The sequence below is a fragment of the Salmo trutta genome, chromosome 29 (genome assembly GCF_901001165.1).
Source record: "Salmo trutta chromosome 29, fSalTru1.1, whole genome shotgun sequence".
Classification (NCBI taxonomy): domain Eukaryota; kingdom Metazoa; phylum Chordata; class Actinopteri; order Salmoniformes; family Salmonidae; genus Salmo; species Salmo trutta.
Window position 1 is genome coordinate 18,154,610 of NC_042985.1, and position 24,196 is coordinate 18,178,805.

At 44.3% G+C, this 24,196-nt stretch overlaps 1 protein-coding gene across 2 annotated transcripts in view; it reads right to left on the reverse strand.

Moving 5' to 3' along the window:
• LOC115167032 (protein naked cuticle homolog 1) overlaps window positions 1-16,383 on the reverse strand; it is a 32,697-nt gene extending 16,314 nt beyond the window's left edge. The window contains exons 1-3 of one of the 2 annotated variants that reach the window (XM_029721066.1): window positions 16,114-16,383; window positions 15,956-15,988; window positions 15,539-15,678 (exon numbers count right to left, since the gene is read on the reverse strand). In XM_029721066.1, the coding sequence (XP_029576926.1) occupies window positions 15,539-15,678; window positions 15,956-15,988; window positions 16,114-16,138 (198 nt within the window). In that variant the 5' untranslated portion in view covers window positions 16,139-16,383. The other variant, XM_029721065.1, reaches the window with a different exon arrangement.
• Window positions 16,384-24,196: the final 7,813 nt, after the last annotated feature.

A 24,196-nucleotide genomic window follows, 5' to 3' on the forward strand; every position in this document is an offset into this window, starting at 1 on the left:
CGCCCTCCTCTCATTTCACTCCCTCCCTTGTTTCACTCACACTCTCCCTCCCTCTCTCGCCCTCCTCTCATTTCACTCCCTCCCTTGTTTCACACACTCTCCCTCCCTCCCTCGTTTCACTCACACTCTCCCCCCCTTGTTTCACTCACTCTCCCCTCCCTTGTTTCACTCACACTCTCCCTCCCTCCCTCCTGTTGTTTCTCTCATCCCCTCATCAAAAGACCTGACCACTAAATGGCAGGAGGAATATAAGAGAAACAACAGAACTAGGCAGAAATAATCATTTGAAGTATATTTTTTCTCTCCTACTTTTTAGAATGTGCCGTTTGGAGAACTGGGCAATTCGACAAACACTCAAATGTTTAAAAACTCAGACCAGAACTGCCTAAAATTCCCCATCTTAAAATTCCTCTGGTCCTGGCAGTGAAGTGACTGAATGTCTCTCGTTCGATTGTCCCAAAGGAACAATAAGGCCACTCTCTTTGTCCAGCAGCTCCAGGGCCAGTTGTGGCCCCGTCAGCAGGCTTTAATGGAGCTACAATAACACTTTCAGTGAGGCTCAGGTCCTCACCAGGCAGGCAGAGGGCTGGACAGAGGGCTGGACCAGCTTTATTCAGCGCTATGAGAATTAAGTTTAATCCCCTGAACCTCACTTCTGACTCTGGTAGTGACACACTGAGCACTCCATTGTCTTCAGCCCCTCCCTGCCACCTCAGCATCTCCATTTAGATCAATGGAGGACCTGGCCCTGGCCCGTACCCCTCAGGCCCTCACCCCTCTCTACTGTGGGACTGACTACTCTTTTCTTCCTGGGGAGCTCACAGGGACCCCACAGCTCCCAGGTTTGAGGATTAGGGAATGGGGATACTGACTAGTGACCTCTGTCCTCTTTTAGGAGGTTAAGGGGTTCTAAAAAAGGTTTAGGACTTGTTTTTGTTCATTGATGGATTCTTGGCTGGCTCAATAGATGGAAGACTTCACACAGGATGCTTACTGATTTTTTTTAATTCACACTTCAAAGTTGTTTCATCCTCTCAGCTTCAGGGCCAATGTGGGCTTCAATACACAAGTGACGTTATCAAAGAATTTATACTATTCTTAAAATGTTTTTCAGTGATTGCATCTTTTGTTCAGCCAACCTTTATTCTTTATCTTCAATGACCGTGTTTTCCACTGGCTATAAGCATGGTAATCAGCTGACCTTAAAAAGAGCCATCCATCTTGACCTGTCGTGTCAGGCCAATGAGCCAATCACAGGCCTGCCTGGTGACCTTTGTCCTATGTGGGTCAAGGGTCACAATAGGAGTGCAGCTTAAAGCAAACAGTCGGGGACAAGGCCAAGAGCTGCACCACTTTGATAGTCTCAAGTAGACCTCACTGAACACCGCATCTTCCTGTATCTTTCATACCTTCAGTAACCGTCTTCCATACTATATATGCTAATCAAATGTGCTTCTCTGGTCTAACTCTATACAAAACAAAAAAGTGAAGGCCCAGCTGCTCGTTTGAGAAATAGTCGAGGAGAATGAATTGCTCAGATGAACATTGCGTGATACTGTACGTGTAAAGGTCTTTTGGCTTTTTTTCTGTGTGTTCACGACTGGTGTTATGGAGTGTTTATGAAGGTTTTACGAAGACTACAGTGAAGTGTCACTTTCCCAGCTCTGCAGAACGTATTTGGGCGCTACGCCAGAGCTTCAGAGTATCATGAAAGGCAGTAAGCAAATGAACAAGCCACTTTCCTCCAACGCTTGGGACCACCAAAAACAATTTTCCAGACATGATGTTTAATGTTCTGTGGAAACCAAAGTTTAAAGCATTTTGCTTTCAACAGGAGCCAGACCCTTCAGAGCTTTTTCTCTTCTGGGCTTGGAAGATGGAGGATTGTATGGCCCCAGTGTGTTTTAAAGTTGTTAAAGCCCCTTCACAGAAAGTGATTTATTCCTAGAGCAGTATAAGACAGGAACACAGTGTGACTGTGCTGCATTACAGCATCCCAGCTAGCTACATCAGTACTGGACAGGCTGCCCGCTCCGTCTACAAGGGTTGTTTGATTTGGCCTTTGAATCAAAATGGCGGACCCACGTCAATGAGACACATAAATATGGATTTGAATAAGGGAAAATAAAGGAAAACCCAGATTTGCATATTTACAAATAATAATATTTTTAAGAACTAACATTGGTTATATTGAGAGTTTAAGTGAGCCAAGGAACCACTGACTGCAGGGGTGAAAAGCAAATCATAGACTGACTGAAGTTTGGCAAGTTAGGGCATGAGGTTGTCATGGGGGCCCGCCAGCCTTACCCAGGCACTGTGTTCACAGACAGACTGGGCTGTGTGTGTGTGTGTGTGTGTGTGTGTGTGTGTGTGTGTGTGTGTGTGTATAAGTGCGTGTGTAATTACATGTGCATGTGTGTGACCGTGTGGTTGCGAGCGCATTCAGTGTATGAGTGTGTGTGTGTAACTACCATGTGTGTGTTTACATGTGTAAGTGTGGGGTTGTGAAAAGTCCTACAAGGCCCTGGTCTCTACGCTGTCTGCCTCCACCCAACACAGGCTGACAATTTAAGCGGGCGGCCGACGACAGCTCCCCCTGATCGTGCGCCAGACAGCCAGGGCGCAGGGCTCGGTGGAGGCAAGCCGGAGGCCTCGGGAGCAGCGTTGTGTTGGAGCAGTGTTACTAGTTACTGGCACTCCTTCAAAACCCAGGAAAAATCTCATTATGAGAGTGAAGCATTGGGTTGGGTGCCTCCCGCTGCTCTCTACTCTGCTCTCCCAGGCAGTGCTGGAACTGGAGAACACCTTCAGGTCTTACACTGGAGCAAGACAGGCCCACGATGCCGGGCAGGGAGGGAAACAACACATGAAAGGCCATTTAGCGAACGTGAGGAAGACAAACAGAGCGAGGAAGAAAAACAGAGCGAGGAAGACAGAGAGGGGAGAACGAGGGAATGGTTGGTGGCCATGTCGTTCTGGTTGTCTGTCAGTTAGGCCTGCTTGGTCCTTTTGACAGAGAGACACAGAGGATCCCAGCCCATAGGCCTCACCCAAAACCAAGAGGAAGTGTAACCTTTATTTAACTAGGCAAGTCAGTTAAGAACAAATTCTTATTTACAATGATGGCCTACACCGGCCAAACCCAGACGACGCTGGGAAAATTGTGCGCCGACCTATGGGACTCCAAATCACGGCCGGTTGTGATACAGCCTGGATTCGAACCAGGGTGTCTGTAGTGACACCTCTAGCACTGGGCTGCAGTGCCTTAGACTGCTGCACCACTCAGGAGCCCAGGTTTTAAAAAAAGGAAAGGGGTTTTAAGTGTAGAAATTGTCCGGGTGATATCAGTCTACTGCAACTAAGCTCCTCTCAGCCATGGACACATGTCAGAGTCAAGACAGGGTTATGAATAACCTAGAAAACCACACCGTCGCTAACATCTGAAATATATATAAATTAAATTAATAAATGAAAGAAATCAACTAAAACTGCTTGTTTTTAAAGCCAAGACATTGCTGAATGGCTTGGTGACAATACTATAGGTTGCAGCACACAAATGGCTGACGTTGAAAGCTTAGAACTAAAACAACAAAAAGTATATTGGTTTTAGGGCTGCAAATGAGCTTAAGGTGTAGTGTTACTGGATCAGGACCTCTTGAGAGGAAATGCCCATCCCCTCTCCGCCCCCAACAGAGTAAGCTGAGACACTCCGGAGGCTGGTTCAAAGGTTTGGGTTTGGTGCCATGACTATATCCTTGAGAAGGGGGATCTGGATCAGAGAGTTAAAAGTGCAGTGACCCTTTTAATTGTGTGGTACTGTTTGGGAAAACAGAAAGCATCAGCAGACACCAGACAGCAGCTTAGAGTTAGGTTGAAAACTGAGTCCAATGGGGTGGAACTACATGGACTTGTCCAATAATAAATGCAAATTTGTGTTTTCTGCTGCCATAATGAACACGACCCAAGACTCAGCTTCAGTTCTTCATGTGAACCGCTCCTCCTCACTTGTCTCTACCCGACATTTAACAGCCACAGCCAGACTGGGTGGCACGTACCGACAAAACACAACGTTTTGAAATGGTTCCAAGATAGAAAGTGTTGTTGTGAGGTAGTGAACGGAACACTGCCTCTAAGCATGGCTTCCAAAAGGATCGGTTTGCACACCTGAAATTAAGATCTCAGATAATCATATACCGTAGCGAACCTGTCAGGAAACAGAAAGACACATCTACCAGGGAGGAGAAAGCAGACAGCCAATTATTGTGCAACACATCTGTTAGATCAACAGCCATCTCTGTGTGTGTGTGTGTGTGTGTGCGCGCGCGTTGAGTAAACATAATGTAGGTGTCTGCACGTAGCATGTAGAACTATGAGCCAGAACCAGAGAGACCTGTTCTGTTGTTCAACTGTGAAGAGCCTATCCTCTCGGGCCAAAACATCTGATGCTACTTTGAGGTATTTCTTGGGTTCCCTCCAAAATCATAGATACTTGGACGGACTCCAACATCATAGATCTTGATTATGCATAACTGCCTAAAAGCAGAGGAGAGGCCATTTGACATGCAAGAAAAGAGACATGTTTTTCTTACAATGCTATTTGATACACATTTGATACTCAACTGAACGTTTTTCGCTGAGATCAAAGCATGTCAAGGCAATCTAAGGTTTGATATTGAGGTCCTTTTCAACTTGTGAGCCAAGTCCAGCCTGATCAGATAAAACCCTCTTCAAGGAAACAAAGAATGTTTCCTTGAACTCTAACTGGACCATAACAACTCACTGACTGAACTCCAGGTCGCCCGTTTGAAACACCATGCCAGACGGTCGGAGGATGACGCTGGCTAATTGGAGGCTTCTGAAGGAGCAGAGTGGACCAGACACCTTCATTGCAGTCGGCGAGGTTACGGTGTAGACTCTGCAGCCCTAAGCATGACACTGCTCACTCACAGCACACCCACTTGTCTTCCCTTCCTTCCTGTGACCCAGGAAGGAAATTATCGCCACAGGCTGGGGATTCGTCAGCAGTCAGTCAGGTTGGAGGGAGGGAGGAAGCTGCCTTATGATATGCAGTGAGCAGCACCAGGGCTCTGTGATGGCAACGCTGGATAGGAGAGGTCTGGAAGGACGCATGCCAGTGGGCTTACCCTCTTATATCTAGTTAACTGGACAGGTCACACACAGACAGTTCGCTCCTCTCGCAACACTGGGAAGGGGAAAAAAAGTCCTGTGATTGGAGGAGCTGTGGTGTCCAACCACATGGATTCATGCTGGTATGTTTAGTGACATTTGGTGTCTGTGCAGACCAACTGCATAACATTGCTGAATGTGATGCCTTTGGATCCCAGATTTAACTCATGGGCCTGGAGAGAGAACATTGTGTGTGCATTAACGTTGGTGTGCCTGCTTGCATGTGTGCCCATCTGCCTGAATCCAGCTCTGTTGACAGCCCCCCAGAAGACTTCTCCCCTAATGACTGGCTCTGGCTTTTATAGTCTGATTGTACACGACCTGCCCACCATTCATTTTCACCAAGTCAAGATTAACATTGCAAACATTGCTGGTCACATTACCTCATCCACATCAAAGGCTTCCCCCTAAAAGGCTCAGTAGAATATTAGTGGAGATTTACAGCCCACTTCAGAAACATGCTGATTTGAGCTAATCTCCCTCCTTCCCTCTTTGTGGTTCATGTGTGAAGTTAGCCAACGGTTTAATGACCCATTTACAAAACCTTTACACCTGCAAAGATAATCTTTTACAGCTCTGCTAGCTTGCTAACCCCTTCAGCAACACACGCCACTGTAACCTGCCTGTTTCTTAAGGCATAACGCAAGGTATTTATTATGGCTTTGAAAAATATGTAACCACTGCAATTAGCTTTTATCAGGCTATTTATCAAACGAGTGTCTCACAGAGAGGAGAAAATGCCAAAGCAGGTGAAATAGATGAACAGTAAACATTACACAAACGTTTCAAAGGAATAGAGACAATTCAAATGTCATATTATGGCTATTTACAGTATTGTAACGATGTGCAAATAGTACAAAAGGGAAAATAAATAAACATAAATATGGGTTGTATTTACAATGGTGTTTGTTCTTCACTCTCTCTCTCTAACACATTCTCCACCAGCCAGCCAAGCCACTATGACGAACCCTCTCTGGGAGAAAGCCTCCATTCCCAGGGGGAGCCAGGATTGGAAAGGAATGGAGACCGCTTGTCACTTGGCCTTGATTTACAGGTGGCCCAGTCTGCCAAGAGTAGCAAATCACTATGTTATAGCCCTTGTCTTTGAATGCAGAGTGAAGTGAAGCACATTTCTAAAGAATGGAAGAGATGAGGGGAGAGGAGAGGAGCCGTATAGGCAGCAGAGACAGTGTCACACCTCATCTCTGTCTGAGGGCCTGGGGGGTTAAAACTGCAATCACATACCTCTCACCTCCGCACAGGAAATTATGGAGCTCTTTGGAACCATCTAGCTATACTGCCAAGCAGCAGCAGAGAGCGAGAGCTGTATGCGTTCCAGAGGGCTTGACACAGTGTGTCTAGGAGGTCTGGGTAATTAGTTGAAGTATCATGAGTTGGTTTAGGAGACGGTGCTGTAGGGGTATGTGTGGGTTCAGACACCGGTTCAGAATGTGGGAGGGAGGGAGGGGGTCTATAGCCCTCAGGGGAAGTAGAAAGTGACAGGCACTTCAGCCTCTCACCACAGACAGAGCACTGGGGAGATATCCAGCTAAACACACCACCTTCTCTACCTTGTCAGGAAATGACATCTGGGCCTACATCTGCTCTGACTGCCCTTGAGACTGCCAGACTGCCAGACTGCCCTTCTTTCAATGTCCCAAGCCATTATCTAAAAGGGACCATTCACAGCCACTTCCAGATAGCTGTGTCTTGTTTTTAAACCTAGGACAAAGGTGGAATAAGGTTTAAGTGAACCCTTTTCTAAGGCTGACATGAGAAGGAACCCAGAGACCTGAAAGAGTCACCACACCTTAGACCACACAGACTTTATTGGAGCCTATATGAGGACTTTTTCAACCCAGTCCAGACACCCTCCCTAGTCCACGTCATATGTAACTACGTAAAAACCATCTCTCACATGTTGAACTTCAAACAAACATTCTTTCTAATTACAGACAGCTTCTCAACTTAGCAAATAAACACAGGGGCAGAAATAACAACTTCCAACTCCAGAGAGGACTCTGGTGCCAGTGGCAGGTTTAAGGGTTTCTATTCATAGCTCTAACCAGAATTAGTGGTCAGGGTTAGCTGTCAGTTGGTCATGATAATGAACTTTGGTGAAGCATGTTGTTCACGCTCGTGCTTGACTGAATCCCCTGCAAGCACACACACAAACAATCGCCTGCACAGCACGTGTGTGCACTACCAGGAAAAGTTACCAGTGACAAACCAATCAGGAAATGGGCACTCAAACAGGAAGGAACAAAACAAATTTCTGAGCACCCCACTCACAGAATCCAGAACTCAGTCATTGAACCGCTCACTTTTGTTGGTTTCAAAGATCTTGGGAAATGTGTAGCATTAGCTTCATAATCTCAAGTGAAAGTATCCCACCGACAGCATACAGGCGGATTGGCTTTGAAGCATCAAATATGAATTGGCACAGTCAGTTTGTTCCACTTCCTTCAGGCAACCCCTGTATTTCACTCACAGATTTCAAAATCTGTGAGGTTCCACTGATACTGCAGCAGAAAGTTAAAGCACAACCGTTTCAGATAGATATCTCACTCAGGAGGAGGTGAACGACACACTGCATTTGAAAACGTATTTCCATCTGCCCCAGGTGTACCTCAGAGAGGGATGCAACTTAAGCTAGGCCCACCACAGTCCAATGGCTGGGAACACTTAAGCTAGAAGAACACTGAAGCTTTTGGAGCAGAAATGACCCATAGATGTTACACAGTGTTAAGTAATTACAGTTGTGCTATTAGAGTTGAAATGGTGTAGCAGAGGCAAGACAGTGAGGCTTGGAAGCCTACAGCTCAGGCCCCTGGATGTTCCTACACACTCATCCCTGTCCCCTGAGCACTGTCATTAGCCCTCAGGAGATTCCCTCAGCTGCCCTCATCATCCACACAGATACACCACATACATACACAAACCAACAAAAACAACTCTGGGCAATATAATCAGAGGCCATGGAAGAAGAACCAACCAGCCACGCACCTCCACAAACCAGTAGTCACAGTTAAACGCTTGACAGCCTGTGGCCACTTTACATTCAGTTCCATTCAGAGTTCACACAGACCAACTCCATCTCTGGTTAAGCACTCTTCCGGTTGAGGTTCCTCTGCCTGTGTTTAGCATGAGTAATGGGTTTAAGGTTAACAGCCAGGCCAAATGGGCCTTCAGGGACTCCTCCCTGGTCATCCTGACCCAGTGAGAGGCTGTGACTTGGGGTAAAGTCCTCTCCTCTCTGGGCCTCACTCAGGCACCTGTGGAGCATAAACACAACGGAGAGCAGCGGGGAGCAGGGCCTTCCTTTACAGCTGGGCCCCCCTGCTCCTGTCCTGTGTTTGGGTTTCTCTCATCCGAAAACATCCCCTAACAGACAATCCAGGCCACCTCCAACCCATGCCAGCTCCCTCCAGCTTAGGCCGAAAACAGCCCCTAACAGACAATCCAGGCCCAAGTAGGCACCCTGGATCCCAGGCGCCATGGGTAGGGCCTAACCCCCATGCTGGCTGTCAGGAGGAGGCCACAATGGCCCCAGAGCTGTTTAATATTTATCTATGCCCAACTTCCTCTGTTCCCTCTCCGTCTGTCACTCAGGTGACCACAGGATTCTAGAGGTCATCCTGTGTCTGAAGCAGAGAGTAACTACTCCAAGAGTTGTAGACTGGAGACCATCATTGGTGTTATCCTACTAATGAAAACATACAAATCTAGAAGTAGACTAAATTGGTATTTGGCAGTTACTAATCCTAAATCAACAAGTAAATAAATATGTTGAGAGAATATGCATGTGTGTGTGTGTGTGTGTGTGTGCCTGACTGTGTGTGTGTGTGTGTGTGTGTGTGTGTGTGTTTGCAGTTTTATTCAGATGATGATCTTGTCCTATTTATAAGAGCTGTATACATGCAGCAACTTTGACTGCTCAGTCAAATGATTCAGTGCTTACTACACGGGCCGGAGCACAACCCACAGGGGGACCACAAACAAACAAGAGAGAATTATTCAGGGTTTAAACGCTTAAAACAGCCACTTCAGCACAGCCTTTTAAGTGTGTGATTAAAACGGGCACTGAGCTTCACATGGAATGCTCAGCGGAACCCAACGCCACCACAGGAGTTTCTTTCCCACTCAATCTCTCGCTCCCCCTCTCCCACTCAGTCTATATATGGTCCTGCCTCACACGCTCCATCTTTACCAATTCTTCCTGTCCCATATAACATCCATTACTATCAACACTCTGACCATCCCTTTTCAACCAGCCAGTGTAAAACAAAAATGGGGATAAAGCTTACAGATGTAGGATCTGAATTTGATCACTCTTTTGCAAAGCAGGAAATGCAAACTTCTAGTGTTTTTCAGTTTTTAAAATGCTTCTAAAGTTTGTCATTTCCAATTTGAAATTTCAGATTTGATCTAAAGAAAAATGTATCAACTCCTAAAAAAAAAAAAATCCATTAATTATAATCCACATTTAATTTTGCTGCAGGATTTTTTCCCCTGCTGTAGGAAACTGGCTCAAATTAAGATCCTACATCTGTATTTGCTTTCTAGATCTGTTGTTCTGTGTCTGATGCATCCACACATCAAAAGGATAAAGAGAAGCGAGCATCTCATCTCAGCGTGATGATGTCAGCGTGATTAGCTCTATATTTAGATGGATAATCTGCTAATTAGGCCTTTCACTGATACTTAATATGCACACACTCATCAATTTGATAAGCCATCTCAAAACCGGAAACTATAAACTCTGTCACAAAACAAAAGGGAGAGTCAAAGAAAAAAAAAAAACACTAATATCTATCAGTGGTCCATAGTGTTAAAATTACACCAAAAAAAGTATCTCTATTGGCATACTGAACATACAAACAACTCCTACTGAAAGCCAATCATCATAAGAGAACAGAGAAGAGAAACACTTCCAATTGATCCTGGGATATTTGTAGCTCCACAGTGAGCAGATATTTGGGGAAACAAAGCCCAAATCTCAGCTGCTAATCCCTGGGGATTCAGAGCACATTCCATGAACTGCTTTGATCTCCTGAGTGCATCCGGACAGCCCATCCCAGACACACGGCATCCTCATACACACACACACGTCTCATGCCGTCCCCCTGCACACCCCCATACCTCACATGCTCAATCACTATTTTTACACAAAGAATCAGATCAAAACGTCACACAGACATGGAAACCAACAATAAACTGAGAAAAATGAACAATGGAACAATATTGTGAAGATACTCAACCAAAAATGAATGGAGAACCATGTGAGATGTATCACAACACACAACAGAAAGTTGTAAACAACAGGGCCAACAGATCTAATGTCTGTGTATCAATACTTTTACCTCATTTAGTATATCATTATCATCTCCTTCTTTCACCGAAACCATTTCCGGCAGTCCCATTCACAACACCCAATGAGGGTTATCCGCTTCACATTGTCACATACCTGGAGGAATTTCACCCTGTGTGACACACGACCCGGGAAGTGACATTAATGCCACCTGCATCTCCTCTCCCTCCCAGTCCCCCAGATACGTAAACGACAACCCAAGACTTCCTCTTCTCATTGGAATAACACAGAGCCAGGTGCATGTACCCCTACCCCCCAGCCCTCTCCCCAAAGGCAAACGCTTTCTTTTCTTAGACCACAACTCCAAACTTCTCCCAGCCTCTTCAAAGGCCAACACCAGGGGGGTGTGGAGGGGTACGGCCTGGTGGGAGAGGGGCATATGACACACTGTCACTCACAGCACGCAGGGAGACAGCTGGTGGGAACAGCACAGGCATGGGGAGAGGACAGAAAGCGAGAGAGAGAGAGGACATAAAGCGAGAAAGGAAGAGAGGAGTCTGCATTTGAAAGGTGCATTCAGCACTGAGACAAGGACCCTGCGCTTTTGTGAAGACAATAAAAAAACACTACAGGAGAAGAAGTAAGAAAAGAAGCAAGGCCACAGAACTGCCATGTCTTTTATCAGACTCAGAGTCTGAGGGTAGCACATTTAAAAGCTTTACTTCAAAAATCAGAGTTCTGGCACCCAGTGAGAAACATGGGGATGTGGGCAGAAGTTCTACTCTGAGATTCATTTCAGAGTGCTGTTAGTTGTCAGATGTACCTTAAGATATTTTGTATGGGTTTAGAACCTAAACCTTAGATGGAAGGTTTTGAAAAATGTGCTTTGGAATTGTCAGCCCAGAGCAGGGGTTTGGCGACTCCAGCAGTAGCATCACTGGGGGCCTCCTTTTACTACACAGAGGGTTAGGCCTCAATATAAATAAATAAATAAATAAATAAATAAATATATATATATATATATATATCCACCTCCCTGGCCCACTTCAAATGCAGTCTAATTTCATCAGCAACAACCAGGCAAGGCCACAGGGTAAACACAAGAAACAGATGGAGCCTGAGAGGGAAAATAGGAGAGGAGAGAGCTGAGATGGGGGGAGGGGGATTTAGGGAGGAGGAAAGTTACTTGGCAAGGGTGTGGGGGAAAATGCCTTAACAAATCATCAAATGAAATCTTTGCAATTTGCTTTCAGCACATTGCAAATTCCCTAGACAGACCGCTGGCTTAGGGTACAACTCATAACACTGCCTGAAGAGGACAGGAGAAGACCGGAGAGGGCAGGAGACCTTCAACACCTGGGCTCAGAGACTTGTTAAGACCCAACAAACCAGACCAGACAGGCATTGGAACTGCCAAATCATAAACTGTTGACTTCTCTACTTCTTCTTAATCATCTAAATTACAAAACTTTATGGGAGATATAAAAACAGCATAGTAAAAAACAAACTGTGCTTAGAATCAGAATTAAAGCTGGAATCCATAAAAGGGCATTTCATTTTAATGGAGGAGGTAGGCTATGGCAGTAATCCCCCTCTCTCCTTTCAAGAATATGATAGTTTGGTTTGGGAGGTTTCAGATCAAAAGGATTCCAGTCTCAGACTCCCCGCTGCTGCCACCATCTGACCCACATTCTCCTGGACCCCAGTTCAGCCGGGAGGCAAAAAGAACACGGCCTATAAAGTATATGTATCCTATACAACATGGGCCACTTTTAAAGGCTAAGAGGAATGTTTGCATTGCATTCTCACCTAGCTAAGATTTTAGCCCTTTTTCATTTGACAATACTATGGGGTTAGGGTATTTACTACGACTTATGGAAAGCAGTAACTTTCACTAACTTTCCCTCAAGTTTTGTAATGCTAATGCTTCATGATAAGGTTAAGTTATAAGACATTTGCTAGTAAATATCTCACTATTTAAAAATGTTTACTGTAATTTCAAGCATTGTCATACTTAGATGTTTTAAAATAAAAAATAGAAACTGAATAAATCTAAAATGCCAAATGGTCCCTAAAATAAACAACACATGAACTGCCATGTCAAAGCAAGCAAACAAGATATTCAAAACTTTACAATGAAATATTCAAGGTCTAAAGACTACTTGTTGAAGGGAAAAAAACGAAGGGAAAAGCATCCAAATAAATATTGATGTCAGGAACACTTTTCGTCCTATTCTATTCATTTTCCCGCAGCGCTGTGAAAGCCATTAGGCACATAGAATTAAATCATTTATAAAACAGAAAACTCCGTGAGCCCAAATTGTTCAAAACCATCCAACTTTTTCAGCGGGGTTCCTTTTCCATCCTGGCCAAATATCACTTCACACCATCTGGGGAATGAAAAAAAATGCTCCACAAAACAATCCCACCCTTTCACATGTATCCCACAATGCCCTCTGGTGAGTCTGCTGAACTGAAGAGGGCCCATGGATACCCTAACTGTGCCCAGAGGGCTGCTACACTACACGGAACAGAACACCGAACCCCTTCCTACCCCGATGATGATGTCATAAGGAGGGTCCGATTACAATATGAAGATGTTTATTAGAGGCCTGACAGCATGTCAGGCTTAGTGGCTTTGACACCATGTGCAGGCAACAAGCAGACCTGAGGCTGACCCCATCACGGCACTCAGTGCTACACTTGATCACTCGCACGTCAATACAAACTGGGCATAAGTCATAAAAATCTCAGCCCGCAGCTCTTCTCGTCAACCTCCCTGGGCTAACAGAGCATCACACCTTCACAGCCCGCCGACCAATGTGCTGCTATTAAAAACACCTCACGGCAGGGATAGAGAAAACAATTGTGTACTTTAGACACAGGTTGGACTTTGATCAAGATATTTTGCCAGCGTGCACGAGGCTGATTGTCACTAGCTGAAGGAGTCCTTGACTTGGTCCTCACCAGCATATCCCTGTGTCTTCCTCATACCAGAGACATTTAAATGAAATGAACCAGACTGGTCTGGTATGCGCTGCTATCGGTCACTTCCTTATGATAATGACATGATAAATCAGAAGAAGCAATGCAAAACGAGGCATATGCAATCACAAAAGATTCAGTTTAGATACATCGCTTTGTGTGCATTGCCAAAGTTTCAAAGTGCTGGGCTAATAAATACTTGGGATAATCCAACCAGAGAAACAACGGCAAACACCTCTCGTTCAGTTAACACAAGGCTTTTCATGCACACAAGCATGAGCAGGTCACTAGAAATGCAATGTCCATGAAATAGTGTGACATGATTCTCATTGAACGCAACTGCAGCATAAAATGTAGCATGTAAACATCCCAATGATGGTATGTCTGTGGTCACAACATGATGGCCACATTGCTGGACAGAGTGTATTAGCTTCCCTCTGTTCCAGTGGGCTGAGTGAGCTCAGTAGCTGAGAAGTGGAAAAGTCCTGGTGGATTTTTTGATGAGCCCTCAATCCTCAAAAATGCTGCCTTTGAGAAGTGAGCATCCCTAACCAAAGAGGCTTACACCCGGTTCCTCTGAAGCTTTTCCAAAAAAAGGATTTCTCCTCTCGACAACAACACAGGTTACGTCCCAAATGGCACCCTATTCCCTATATAGTGCACTACTTTTGACTAGAGCCCTAGTACCTATATAGTGCACTACTTTTGACCAGAGGGCTCTGGTTAAAAGTAGTGCACTATACAGGAAATCGGGTGCCATTTGGGATGCAACCACTGTGTGTTTACCGGGATGACAAATCTGAAACAGACATGACCTCCACCACCTCTACCCCAGCCTTACAATGCAGCCCTGTCACCAGTCTGTCAGACTGCAATGCTTTCAACTCAGCCGTGATCTATTACCTAGAGTATAAACTTTAGCAGCATCTGTTCTTGGTGGTGTGACACATTTGTTCCCATGCACCAAAAGTGTCTGATGATTAGACAGTTACCAAAGCAAGCAGTGTGTAGCAAGTCAGGGCTCCTTTTGTAAAAAGTTGTACCAACTTATGCTGTTTTGTACTGTATGTTGAAACAAACATGGCTGAAAGACTGAAAAGTGTTGTGGGAAAGATATTTGTTAATAGAGAGGTTTAAACACAAGCCTACAAAGTTTTCACTCTTAAATATTTGGTCCATCATGTATATGGGGCCAAGTGTGTACTGTCAACAGCCATGTCATTGTGTTAACATGTCCAGAATCACAACACACACAACATCCTAACAAACTGTTTGCAATGGGAATGAAATTAACACATTGATAAGAATTTCACAGATCAAGAAGAGGAAGAAATTAGTGCACACTGATTGTTGAATAGCAGCTTTTATCTTGCTACACTTGCATGAGACTTCTTCTAATGTGCCACTGCATTCAATAATTTCCATGTGTCTGGATGAGAGAGTCAAGAATGTCTATCTATGTTGTCTAGCCAACAAAGCAAATATCGATTATCTAAACAAACAAAACATATGCAAACTATCCTTGTGATGTCAGCTTGATATTATCAATAATTTACCATTTTTTAACTGAGATTATTAGTCTAGCCTATAACTAAACACACTGCTACTTTCTTTTTACAACATTTCTGGTTCTCTTTTCAACTTCTGCATAATGCACAGAATAAATAGAAATAAGCCACATTTCTTGAGAATGTCATTGAATAGGTCTACGTCAAAAGCAGACTGAAGAAAAATTAAGCAGGCAACATCTGAAGATTTGGTTGGCTATTTATCAGGTATTATCGTCCCATTGGTGTATTGCAATAAGGTGACTGAGAAATCTACTTCTGTATTTTAAAAAATGTACTTAATTCGAAACAACCGATAAATTCAGTTAAACTTTAGACTACAATTCATCCCACTAAAAATAAATGCAGCCTTGGCTAAACCTTGAAAAACCTCGAAAGGGAAGCTAAGAAAGTTAGGACCGTCCAGGGTTCATTGTATCAACAAACTGAGAATAACAATCTTGTTTTTGAAATCATAATAATTTCTTTTAACATTTATTTAACTTACCCGAGTAGACAAGCCGCACTTATTCGTGTGGTGACAGTCTTGTTGCTCAAGCCGCGAGCCCGTGCAATAGTATTTCTGTTTCACGAGCCAATCGTCAATTCCTTTCCTTGCCAAACAGGCATTAACTACAAAACTGTCGCCTGGAATCAACATAAAAAGGTGCGTTATTACAATATAAACAACATGTTACGGTTAGGTTACAATGTAACATATTTATTCAGCATTGTGCCTTTTTCTTCATTTTCTTGAATGATAGTAGACTTCGTCTGATGTTGTCAACGAGTCGGTCATTATTGGTGCATGGATAAATGGGATGATAGACTGGACATACTTTTAACAATGTATATTTTCAACAAATATAATAAAACATAGACAAACGTATAGCCTGTCGTAAGTGTAGGCCTATGGGCTACTCACCCTCCGGACTTTCCCTCGGTTTACAAATCGCAGCTTTTCGGGACAATTGTCGAGAGAAAGAGAACATAAAGATAGGCATTACTCGAAAGTATTACCGCAAGTGAGCATTCAAATCAACGATTAGGGGTGACATTTTTCGGTAAAACATCATATCTTACCATGTTTCGAGTGAAGTTTACCCATTTCTCTGCATTGAGTTGGGGTTGAAAAACATCAAATGTATTTATAATCCAGAAATCAGCGATTTCCAGACGATACAAGAAGCGTCCGTAAAGAAAGCAGCAGGCTGCACTCAGTACATCCTACGGCAACAGCGCCACACCAGCCTTTGATCCGAAGAAAGCTCCCCCCTTCGTCTCCCTTCCAAGCGTAAAGGAGGCGGTTACCAAAACCAGCACTTCAACCGCTGAATGAACATGATTGACACCTCGCCCAAGATTAGACGATTTACAGGCAGGCCCTCTTCTGTTTTATTGGACGAAGGCGGCACATGAGAGCCAGCCGAGATTCTTTCGGAGTTTCCAAATATAAAAAGAGCAGCAATGCAGCAGCCCCCGTCACCACTACCACCATTCCCAGCCAGCCAGCTAGGCGCAGTGGTCGAAGAGCAGCGCAATAGCGCTTTAAATTATATTTCGCAGGACGATAAAAAAATAAAAAATAAAAACAGTTATTTGATTGATAGACATGCAAACATATTTTATTAATCATACAAACGGTTGGATGAATTGCTACCTATAATAACTTGTTTACACATTTTTTTCATAGTTCACACTGTGAGAGAGAGTCCTGAATAAACAAAATCTGATATTTATAGAATACAACTTATAATATTTATGGCACTTATAGAACACTTTATGATCCCAGTTTTAAAACTAAAATAAACACAAGACAAACTAATTTGGTGCATACATTTGATAAACCATAAATGCCCTTCAGACATTTCACAATATACTGTATGAGCCTGTTGACAGGAAATTTTAGAGACACATCACATTTTTTAATGTGTATAATACTAGCTACATTTAAAATCTCATGAAGTCCCATACAACTTTGAGATTTGTTCAAGGTCTTACAAAAAAAAGGCAATTATTGCTTTAACAAAAAAAGTGCACTATTCACAGGATGGCTCCCACGTGGCCCAAGTGTAATGGCCCCTAAATTATCCCAGGCCTCTATAACGGTCAAGGTTATGTTTAAGTTTACATGCCTGGTCAGCCTCGTGAAGCAGTTTAGATCTACCAAGCCAGGCAGCCACCTGCACCATCAATCCACATGCCTGGACAGTGTGCGAATTACAGGGGGCAGGGGTGGCTCAGACCCCCAAATGAGACATGAGCTCCCCTTAATGCAACAAAGTCAAACTTTGGGGGGTCTCTAATTTAACCATTCTCCTATTTGTTTAAAATGCAATGCTGTACTGATACAGTGGTAAATATGAAATTAAAAGCTTATTCCAAATGAAATCAACACCCCACACCTCTGTCATGGTTTAAACAAGTGGCAGTTGGTTCAGGTTCTTTCAATCACATCTTTCTACTCCCCCTATCTGTCTGTCTTGAGCTTTCACAAGCAAACTTGCAACAGTATCAACTGGGTCCAGCAAACTTACAACATTGTTTCAACTGGGCCCTCACAGTTTCCCACACAGATGAGCTCTGAACAGACACAGCTGTATTTGAGTCCCGTATTTCAGCAGATGAGCTCTGGACAGACACAGCTGTATTTGAGTCCCGTATTTCAGCAGATGAGCTCGGACAGACACAGCTGTATTTGAGTCCCGTATTTCAGCAGATGAGCTCGGGACAGACACAGCTGTATTTGAGTCCCGTATTTCAGCAGATGAGCTCGGGACAGACACAGCTGTATTAGAGTCCCGTATTTCAGCAGATGAGCTCGGGACAGACACAGCTGTATTTGAGTCCCGTATTTCAGCAGATGAGCTCGGGACAGACACAGCTGTATTTGAGTCCCGTATTTCAGCAGATGAGCTCTGGACAGACACAGCTGTATTTGAGTCCCGTATTTCAGCAGATGAGCTCTGGACAGACACAGCTGTATTTGAGTCCCGTATTTCAGCAGATGAGCTCGGGACAGACACAGCTGTATTTGAGTCCCGTATTTCAGCAGATGAGCTCGGGACAGACACAGCTGTATTTGAGTCCCGTATTTCAGCAGATGAGCTCTGGATAGACACAGCTGTATGTGAGTCCTGTATTTCAGCAGATGAGCTCTGGACAGACACAGCTGTATTTGAGTCCCATATTTCAGCAGATGAGCTCTGGACAGACACAGCTGTATTTGAGTCCCGTATTTCAGCAGATGAGCTCGGGACAGACACAGCTGTATTTGAGTCCCGTATTTCAGCAGATGAGCTCTGGAAAGACACAGCTGTATTTGAGTCCCGTATTTCAGCAGATGAGCTCTGGACAGACACAGCTGTATTTGAGTCCCGTATTTCAGCAAATGAGCTCGGGACAGACACAGCTGTATTTGAGTCCCGTATTTCAGCCCTTTTCAGGACTCCCGACTTTTCTTTTTACAAAAAATATACATTTGTCAGCAAGACACATCAATTAATTCAGGCTACAAGAGTGTAGATCTGATAACAATCACTGAAGATCATCATGCTACACTTTATGGTGTTTTGGAACATATGTCGCTTTCCGAACGCACTAGGCGGCCAGTTCTTATAGCCTTTAGCCGTACCCTTATCTTACTCCTCCTCTATTCCTCTAGTGATGTAGAGGTTAACCCAGGCCCAGCAGCCCCTAGCTCCACTTCCATTCCCCAGGCGCTCTCATTCGTTGACTTGTGTTTTTTAAAGTTTTATTTCACCTTTATTTAACCAGGTAGGCTAGTTGAGAACAAGTTTTCATTTACAACTGCGACCTGGCCAAGATAAAGCAAAGCAGTTTGACACATACAACAACACAGAGTTACACATGGAATAAACAAACATACAATCAATAATACAGTAGAAAAAGTCTATATACAGTGTGTGCAAATGAGGTAAGATAAGGGAGGTAAGGTAATACATAGGCCATGGTGGCGAAGTAATTACAATATAGCAATTAAACACTGGAGTGACAGATGTGCAGAAGATGAATGTGCAAGTAGAGATACTGGGGTGCAAAGGAGCAAGATAAATGAATAAATACAGTATGGGGATGAGGTAGTTGGATGGGCAGGTACAGTGATCTGTGAGCTGCTCTGACAGCTGGTGCTTAAAGTTAGTGAGGGAGATATGAGTCTCCAGCTTCAGTGATTTTTGCAGTTCATTTCAGTCATTGGCAGCAGAGAACTGTAAGGAAAGGCGGCCAAAGGAGGAATTGGCTTTGGGGGTGACCAGTGAAATATACCTGCTGGAGCGCGTACTACGGGTGGGTGCTGCTATGGTGACCAGTGAACTGAGATAAGGCGGAGCTTTACCTAGCAAAGACTTGTAGATGACCTGGAGCCAGTGGGTTTGGCGACGAGTATGAAGCGAGGGCCAGCCAACGAGAGCGTACAGGTCGGAGTGGTAGTTAGTATATGGGGCTTTGGTGACAAAACGGATGGCACTATGATAGACTGCATCCAATTTGTTGAATAGGGTGTTGGAGGCTATTTTGTAAATGACATCACCGAAGTCAAGGATCGGTAGGATAGTCAGTTTTACAAGGGTATGTTTGGCAGCATGAGTGAAGGAGGCTTTTTGCAAAATAGGAAGCCAATTCTAGATTTAATTTGGGATTGGAGATGCTTAATGTGAGTCTGGAAGGAGAATTACAATCTAACCAGACACCTAGGTATTTGTAGCTGTCCACATATTCTAAGTCAGAACCGTCCAGAGTAGTGATGCTGGACGGGCGGGCAGGTGAGGGCAGCGATCGGTTGAAAAGCATGCATTTAGTTTTACTTGCATTTAAGAGCAGTTGGAGGCCACGGAATGAGAGTTGTATGGCATTGAAGCTCGTCTGGAGGTTAGTTAACACAGTGTCTGCACCCCCCACAGCAACTCGCCCAAGCCTCCCCCATTTCTCCTTCAACCAAATCCAGATAGCTGATGTTCTGAAAGAGCTGCAAAATCTGGATGACTACAAATCACCCAGGCTAGACAATCTGGACCCTCTCTTCCTAAAACTATCTGCCGAAATTGTTACTAGCCTGTTCAACCTCTCTTTCGTATCGTCTGAGATTCCCAAGATTGGAAAGCTGCCGCAGTCATCCCCCTCTTGAAAGGGGGAGACACTCTAGACCCAAACTGCTACAGACCTATATCTATCCTACCCTGCCTTTCTAAGGTCTTCGAAAGCCAAGTTAACAAACAGATTACCAACCATTTCGACTCTGGCTTTCGACTCTGTCAATCACCACATTCTTATCGGCAGACTCATCAGCCTTGGTTTCTCAAATGACTGCCTCGCCTGGTTCACCAACTACTTCTCTGATAGAGTTCAGTGTGTCAAATCAGAGGGCCTGTTGTCCGGACCTCTGGCAGTCTCTATGGGGGTGCCACAGGGTTCAATTCTCGGGTCGACTATTTTCTCTGTATATATCAATGATGTCGCTCTTGCTGCTGGGATCCACCTCTACGCAGACGACACCATTCTGTATACATCTGGCCCTTTTTTGGACACTGTGCTAATAAACCTCCAAACGAGCTTCAATGTCATACAACACTCCTTCCGAGGCCTCCAAATGCTTTTAAATGCTAGTAAACTAAGTGCATGCTTTTCAACCGATTGCTGCCCGCACCCTCCCACCCGACTAGCATCACTACTCTGGACGGTTCTGACTTAGAATATGTGGACAACTACAAATACCTAGGTGTCTGGTTAGACTGTAAACTCTCCTTCCAGACTCACATTAAGCATCTCCAATCCAAAATTAAATCCAGAATCGGCTTCCTATTTTGCAACAAAGCCTCCTTCACTCATGCTGCCAAACATACCCTTGTAAAATTGACCATCCTACCGATCCTTGACTTTGGGGATGTCATTGACAAAATAGCCTTCAACACTCTACTCAGCAAACTGGATGTAGTCTATCACAGTGCCATCTGTTATGTCACCAAAGCTCCATATTACTACCCACCACTGCGACCTGTATGCTCTCGTTGGCTGGCCCTCACTACATATTTGTCGCCAAACCCACTGGGTCCAGGTCATCTGTAAGTCTATGCTAAGTAAAGCCCTTCCTTACCTCAGCTCACTGGTCACCATAGCAACACCCACCTGTAACAGTGTAGGTTCCGTCCCTCTCTTCGCCCCAACCCGGGCTCGAACCAGGGACCCTTGCACACATCAACAACTGACACCCACCGAAGCATCGTTACCCATCGCGCCACAAAAGCCGCGGCCCTTGCAACGCAAGGGGAAACCCTACTTCAAGTCTAAGAGCGAGTGACGTCACCGATTGAAACGCTATTAGCGCGCACCACCGCTAACTAACTAGCCATTTCACATCGGTTACACACCCATAGCACGCGCTCCAGCAGGTATATTTCACTGGTCATCCCCAAAGCCAACACTTCCTTTGGCCACCTTTCCTCCCAGTTCTCTGCTGCCAATGACTGGAACAAATTGCAAAAGTCACTGAAGCTGGAGTCTTATATCTCCCACTCTAACTTTAAGCATCAGCTGTCATAGCAGCTTACCGATCACTGTACCTGTACACAGCCAATCTGTAAATAGCACACCCAACTACCTCATCCCCATATTGTTTTCTATCCTCTTGCTCTTTTGCACCCCAGTATCTCTACTTGCACATCTTCATCTACACATCTACAGTGAGGGAAAAAAGTATTTGATACCCTGCTGATTTTGTACGTTTGCCCACTGACAAAGAAATGATCAGTCTATAATGTTAATGGTAGGTTTATTTGAACAGTGAGAGACAGAATAACAACAAAAAAATCCAGAAAAACGCATGTCAAAAATGTTATAAAATGATTTGCATTTTAATGAGGGAAATAAGTATTTGACCCCTCTGCAAAACATAACTTAGTACTTGGTGGCAAAACCCTTGTTGGCAACCACAGAGGTCAGACATTTCTTGTAGTTGGCCACCAGGTTTGCACACATCTCAGGAGGGATTTTGTCCCACTCCTCTTTGCAGATCTTCTCCAAGTCATTAAGGTTTCGAGGCTCACGTTTGGCAACTCGAACCTTCAGCTCCCTCCACAGATTTTCTATGGGATTAAGGTCTGGAGACTGGCTAGGCCACTCCAGAACCTTAATGTGCTTCTTCTTGAGCCACTCCTTTGTTGCCTTGGCCGTGTGTTTTGGGTCATTGTCATGCTGGAATACACATTTTCAATGCCCTGGCTGAGGGAAGGAGGTTCTCACCCAAGATTTGACCGTACATGGCCCCATCCATCGTCCCTTAGACGCGGTGAAGTTGTCCTGTCCCCTTAGCAGAAAAACACCCCCAAAGCATAATGTTTCCACCTCCATGTTTGACGGTGGGGATGGTGTTCTTGGGGTCAAAGGCAGCATTCCTCCTCCTCCAAACACGGCGAGTTGAGTTGATGCCAAAGAGCTCCATTTTGGTCTCATCTGACCACAACACTTTCACCCAGTTGTCCTCTGAATCATTCAGATGTTCATTGGCAAACTTCAGACGGGCATGTATATGTGCTTTCTTGAGTAGGGGGAAATTGCGGGCGCTGGTGGATTTCAGTCCTGCACGGCGTAGTGTGTTACCAATTGTTTTCTTGGTGACTATGGTCCCAGCTGCCTTGAGATCATTGACAAGATCCTCCCGTGTAGTTCTGGGCTGATTCCTCACTGTTCTCATGATCATTGCAACTCCACGAGGTGAGATCTTGCATGGAGTCCCAGGCCGAGGGAGATTGACAGTTCTTTTGTGTTTCTTCCATTTGCGAATAATCGCACCAACTGTTGTCACCTTCTCACCAAGCTGCTTGGCGATGGTCTTGTAGCCCATTCCAGCCTTGTGTAGGTCTACAATCTTGTCCCTGACATCCTTGGAGAGCTCTTTGGTCTTGGCCATGGTGGAGAGTTTGGAATCTGATTGATTGATTGCTTCTGTGGACAGGTGTCTTTTATACAGGTAACAAACTGAGATTAGGAGCCCTCCCTTTAAGAGTGTGCTCCTAATCTCAGCTTGTTACCTGTATAAAAGACACCTGGGAGCCAATAATCTTTCTGATTGAGAGGGGATGAAATACTTATTTCCCTCATTAAAATGCAAATCAATTTATAACATTTTTGACATGTGTTTTTCTGGATTTTTTTGTTGTTATTCTGTCTCTCACTGTTCAAATAAACCTACAATTAAAATGATAGACTGATCATTTCTTTGTCAGTGGGCAAACGTACAAAATCAGCAGGGGATCAAATACTTTTTTCCCCTCACTGTATCACTCCGGTGTTAATGCTAAATTGCAATTATTTCGCCTCTATGGCCTATTTATTGCCTTACCTCCCTACTCTTCTACATTGCACACACTGTACATATATTTTCTATTGTGTTATTAACTGTACATTTGTTTATGTGTAACTCTGTGTTGTTGTTTTTGTCGCACTGCTTTGCTTTATCTTGGCCAGGTCGCAGTTGTAAATGAAAACTTGTTCTCAACTGGCCTACCTGGTTAATTAAAGGTGAAATAAATAAAAAATTAAAATCCATTCACCCAATGGCTGGTGCACAGTACACTGTTTGGAAGCTGGAATTATTTTGGAGTGGACGAATATGCACAGGTAGCCTACTTTTTGAAGTGATTTGTTTAACAATCAGATGAAAACCTCACAACTGGTTTTTGTTCATGCCACATTAAAAGATAATACATGTTTACTGTTAAAATACATGTCTTTACTATTAGGCCCATTACATTTTTAGTGCACGGCACAAATAGGAAGTCCCATGAAAAAAAAAGAGTCCCCCGAATGTCACAGTATAATTCGCACTCTGTGCCTGGGTGTGCAGCTCAATGGCCTGCTCTCTGCTAGTCCTTCCCTGGGGCTCAAGACTCCAGGCCTGGCTTGCACTCTGCTGGTCCTACCCTGATTTTTTTACATTTATTTAACTAGGCAAGTCAGTTAAGAACAAATTCTTATTTACAATGATAGCCTAGCGGGGAACAGTGGGTTAATTGCCTTGTTCAGAGGCAGAATTACAGATTTTTTTAACTCAGGGATTTGATCCAGCATCCATTCGGTTACTGCCCCAACGATCTAACCACTAGCCTACCTCCCGCCCCAAAGCCTCCAGGCCATGCTCCATTAGCAGTGT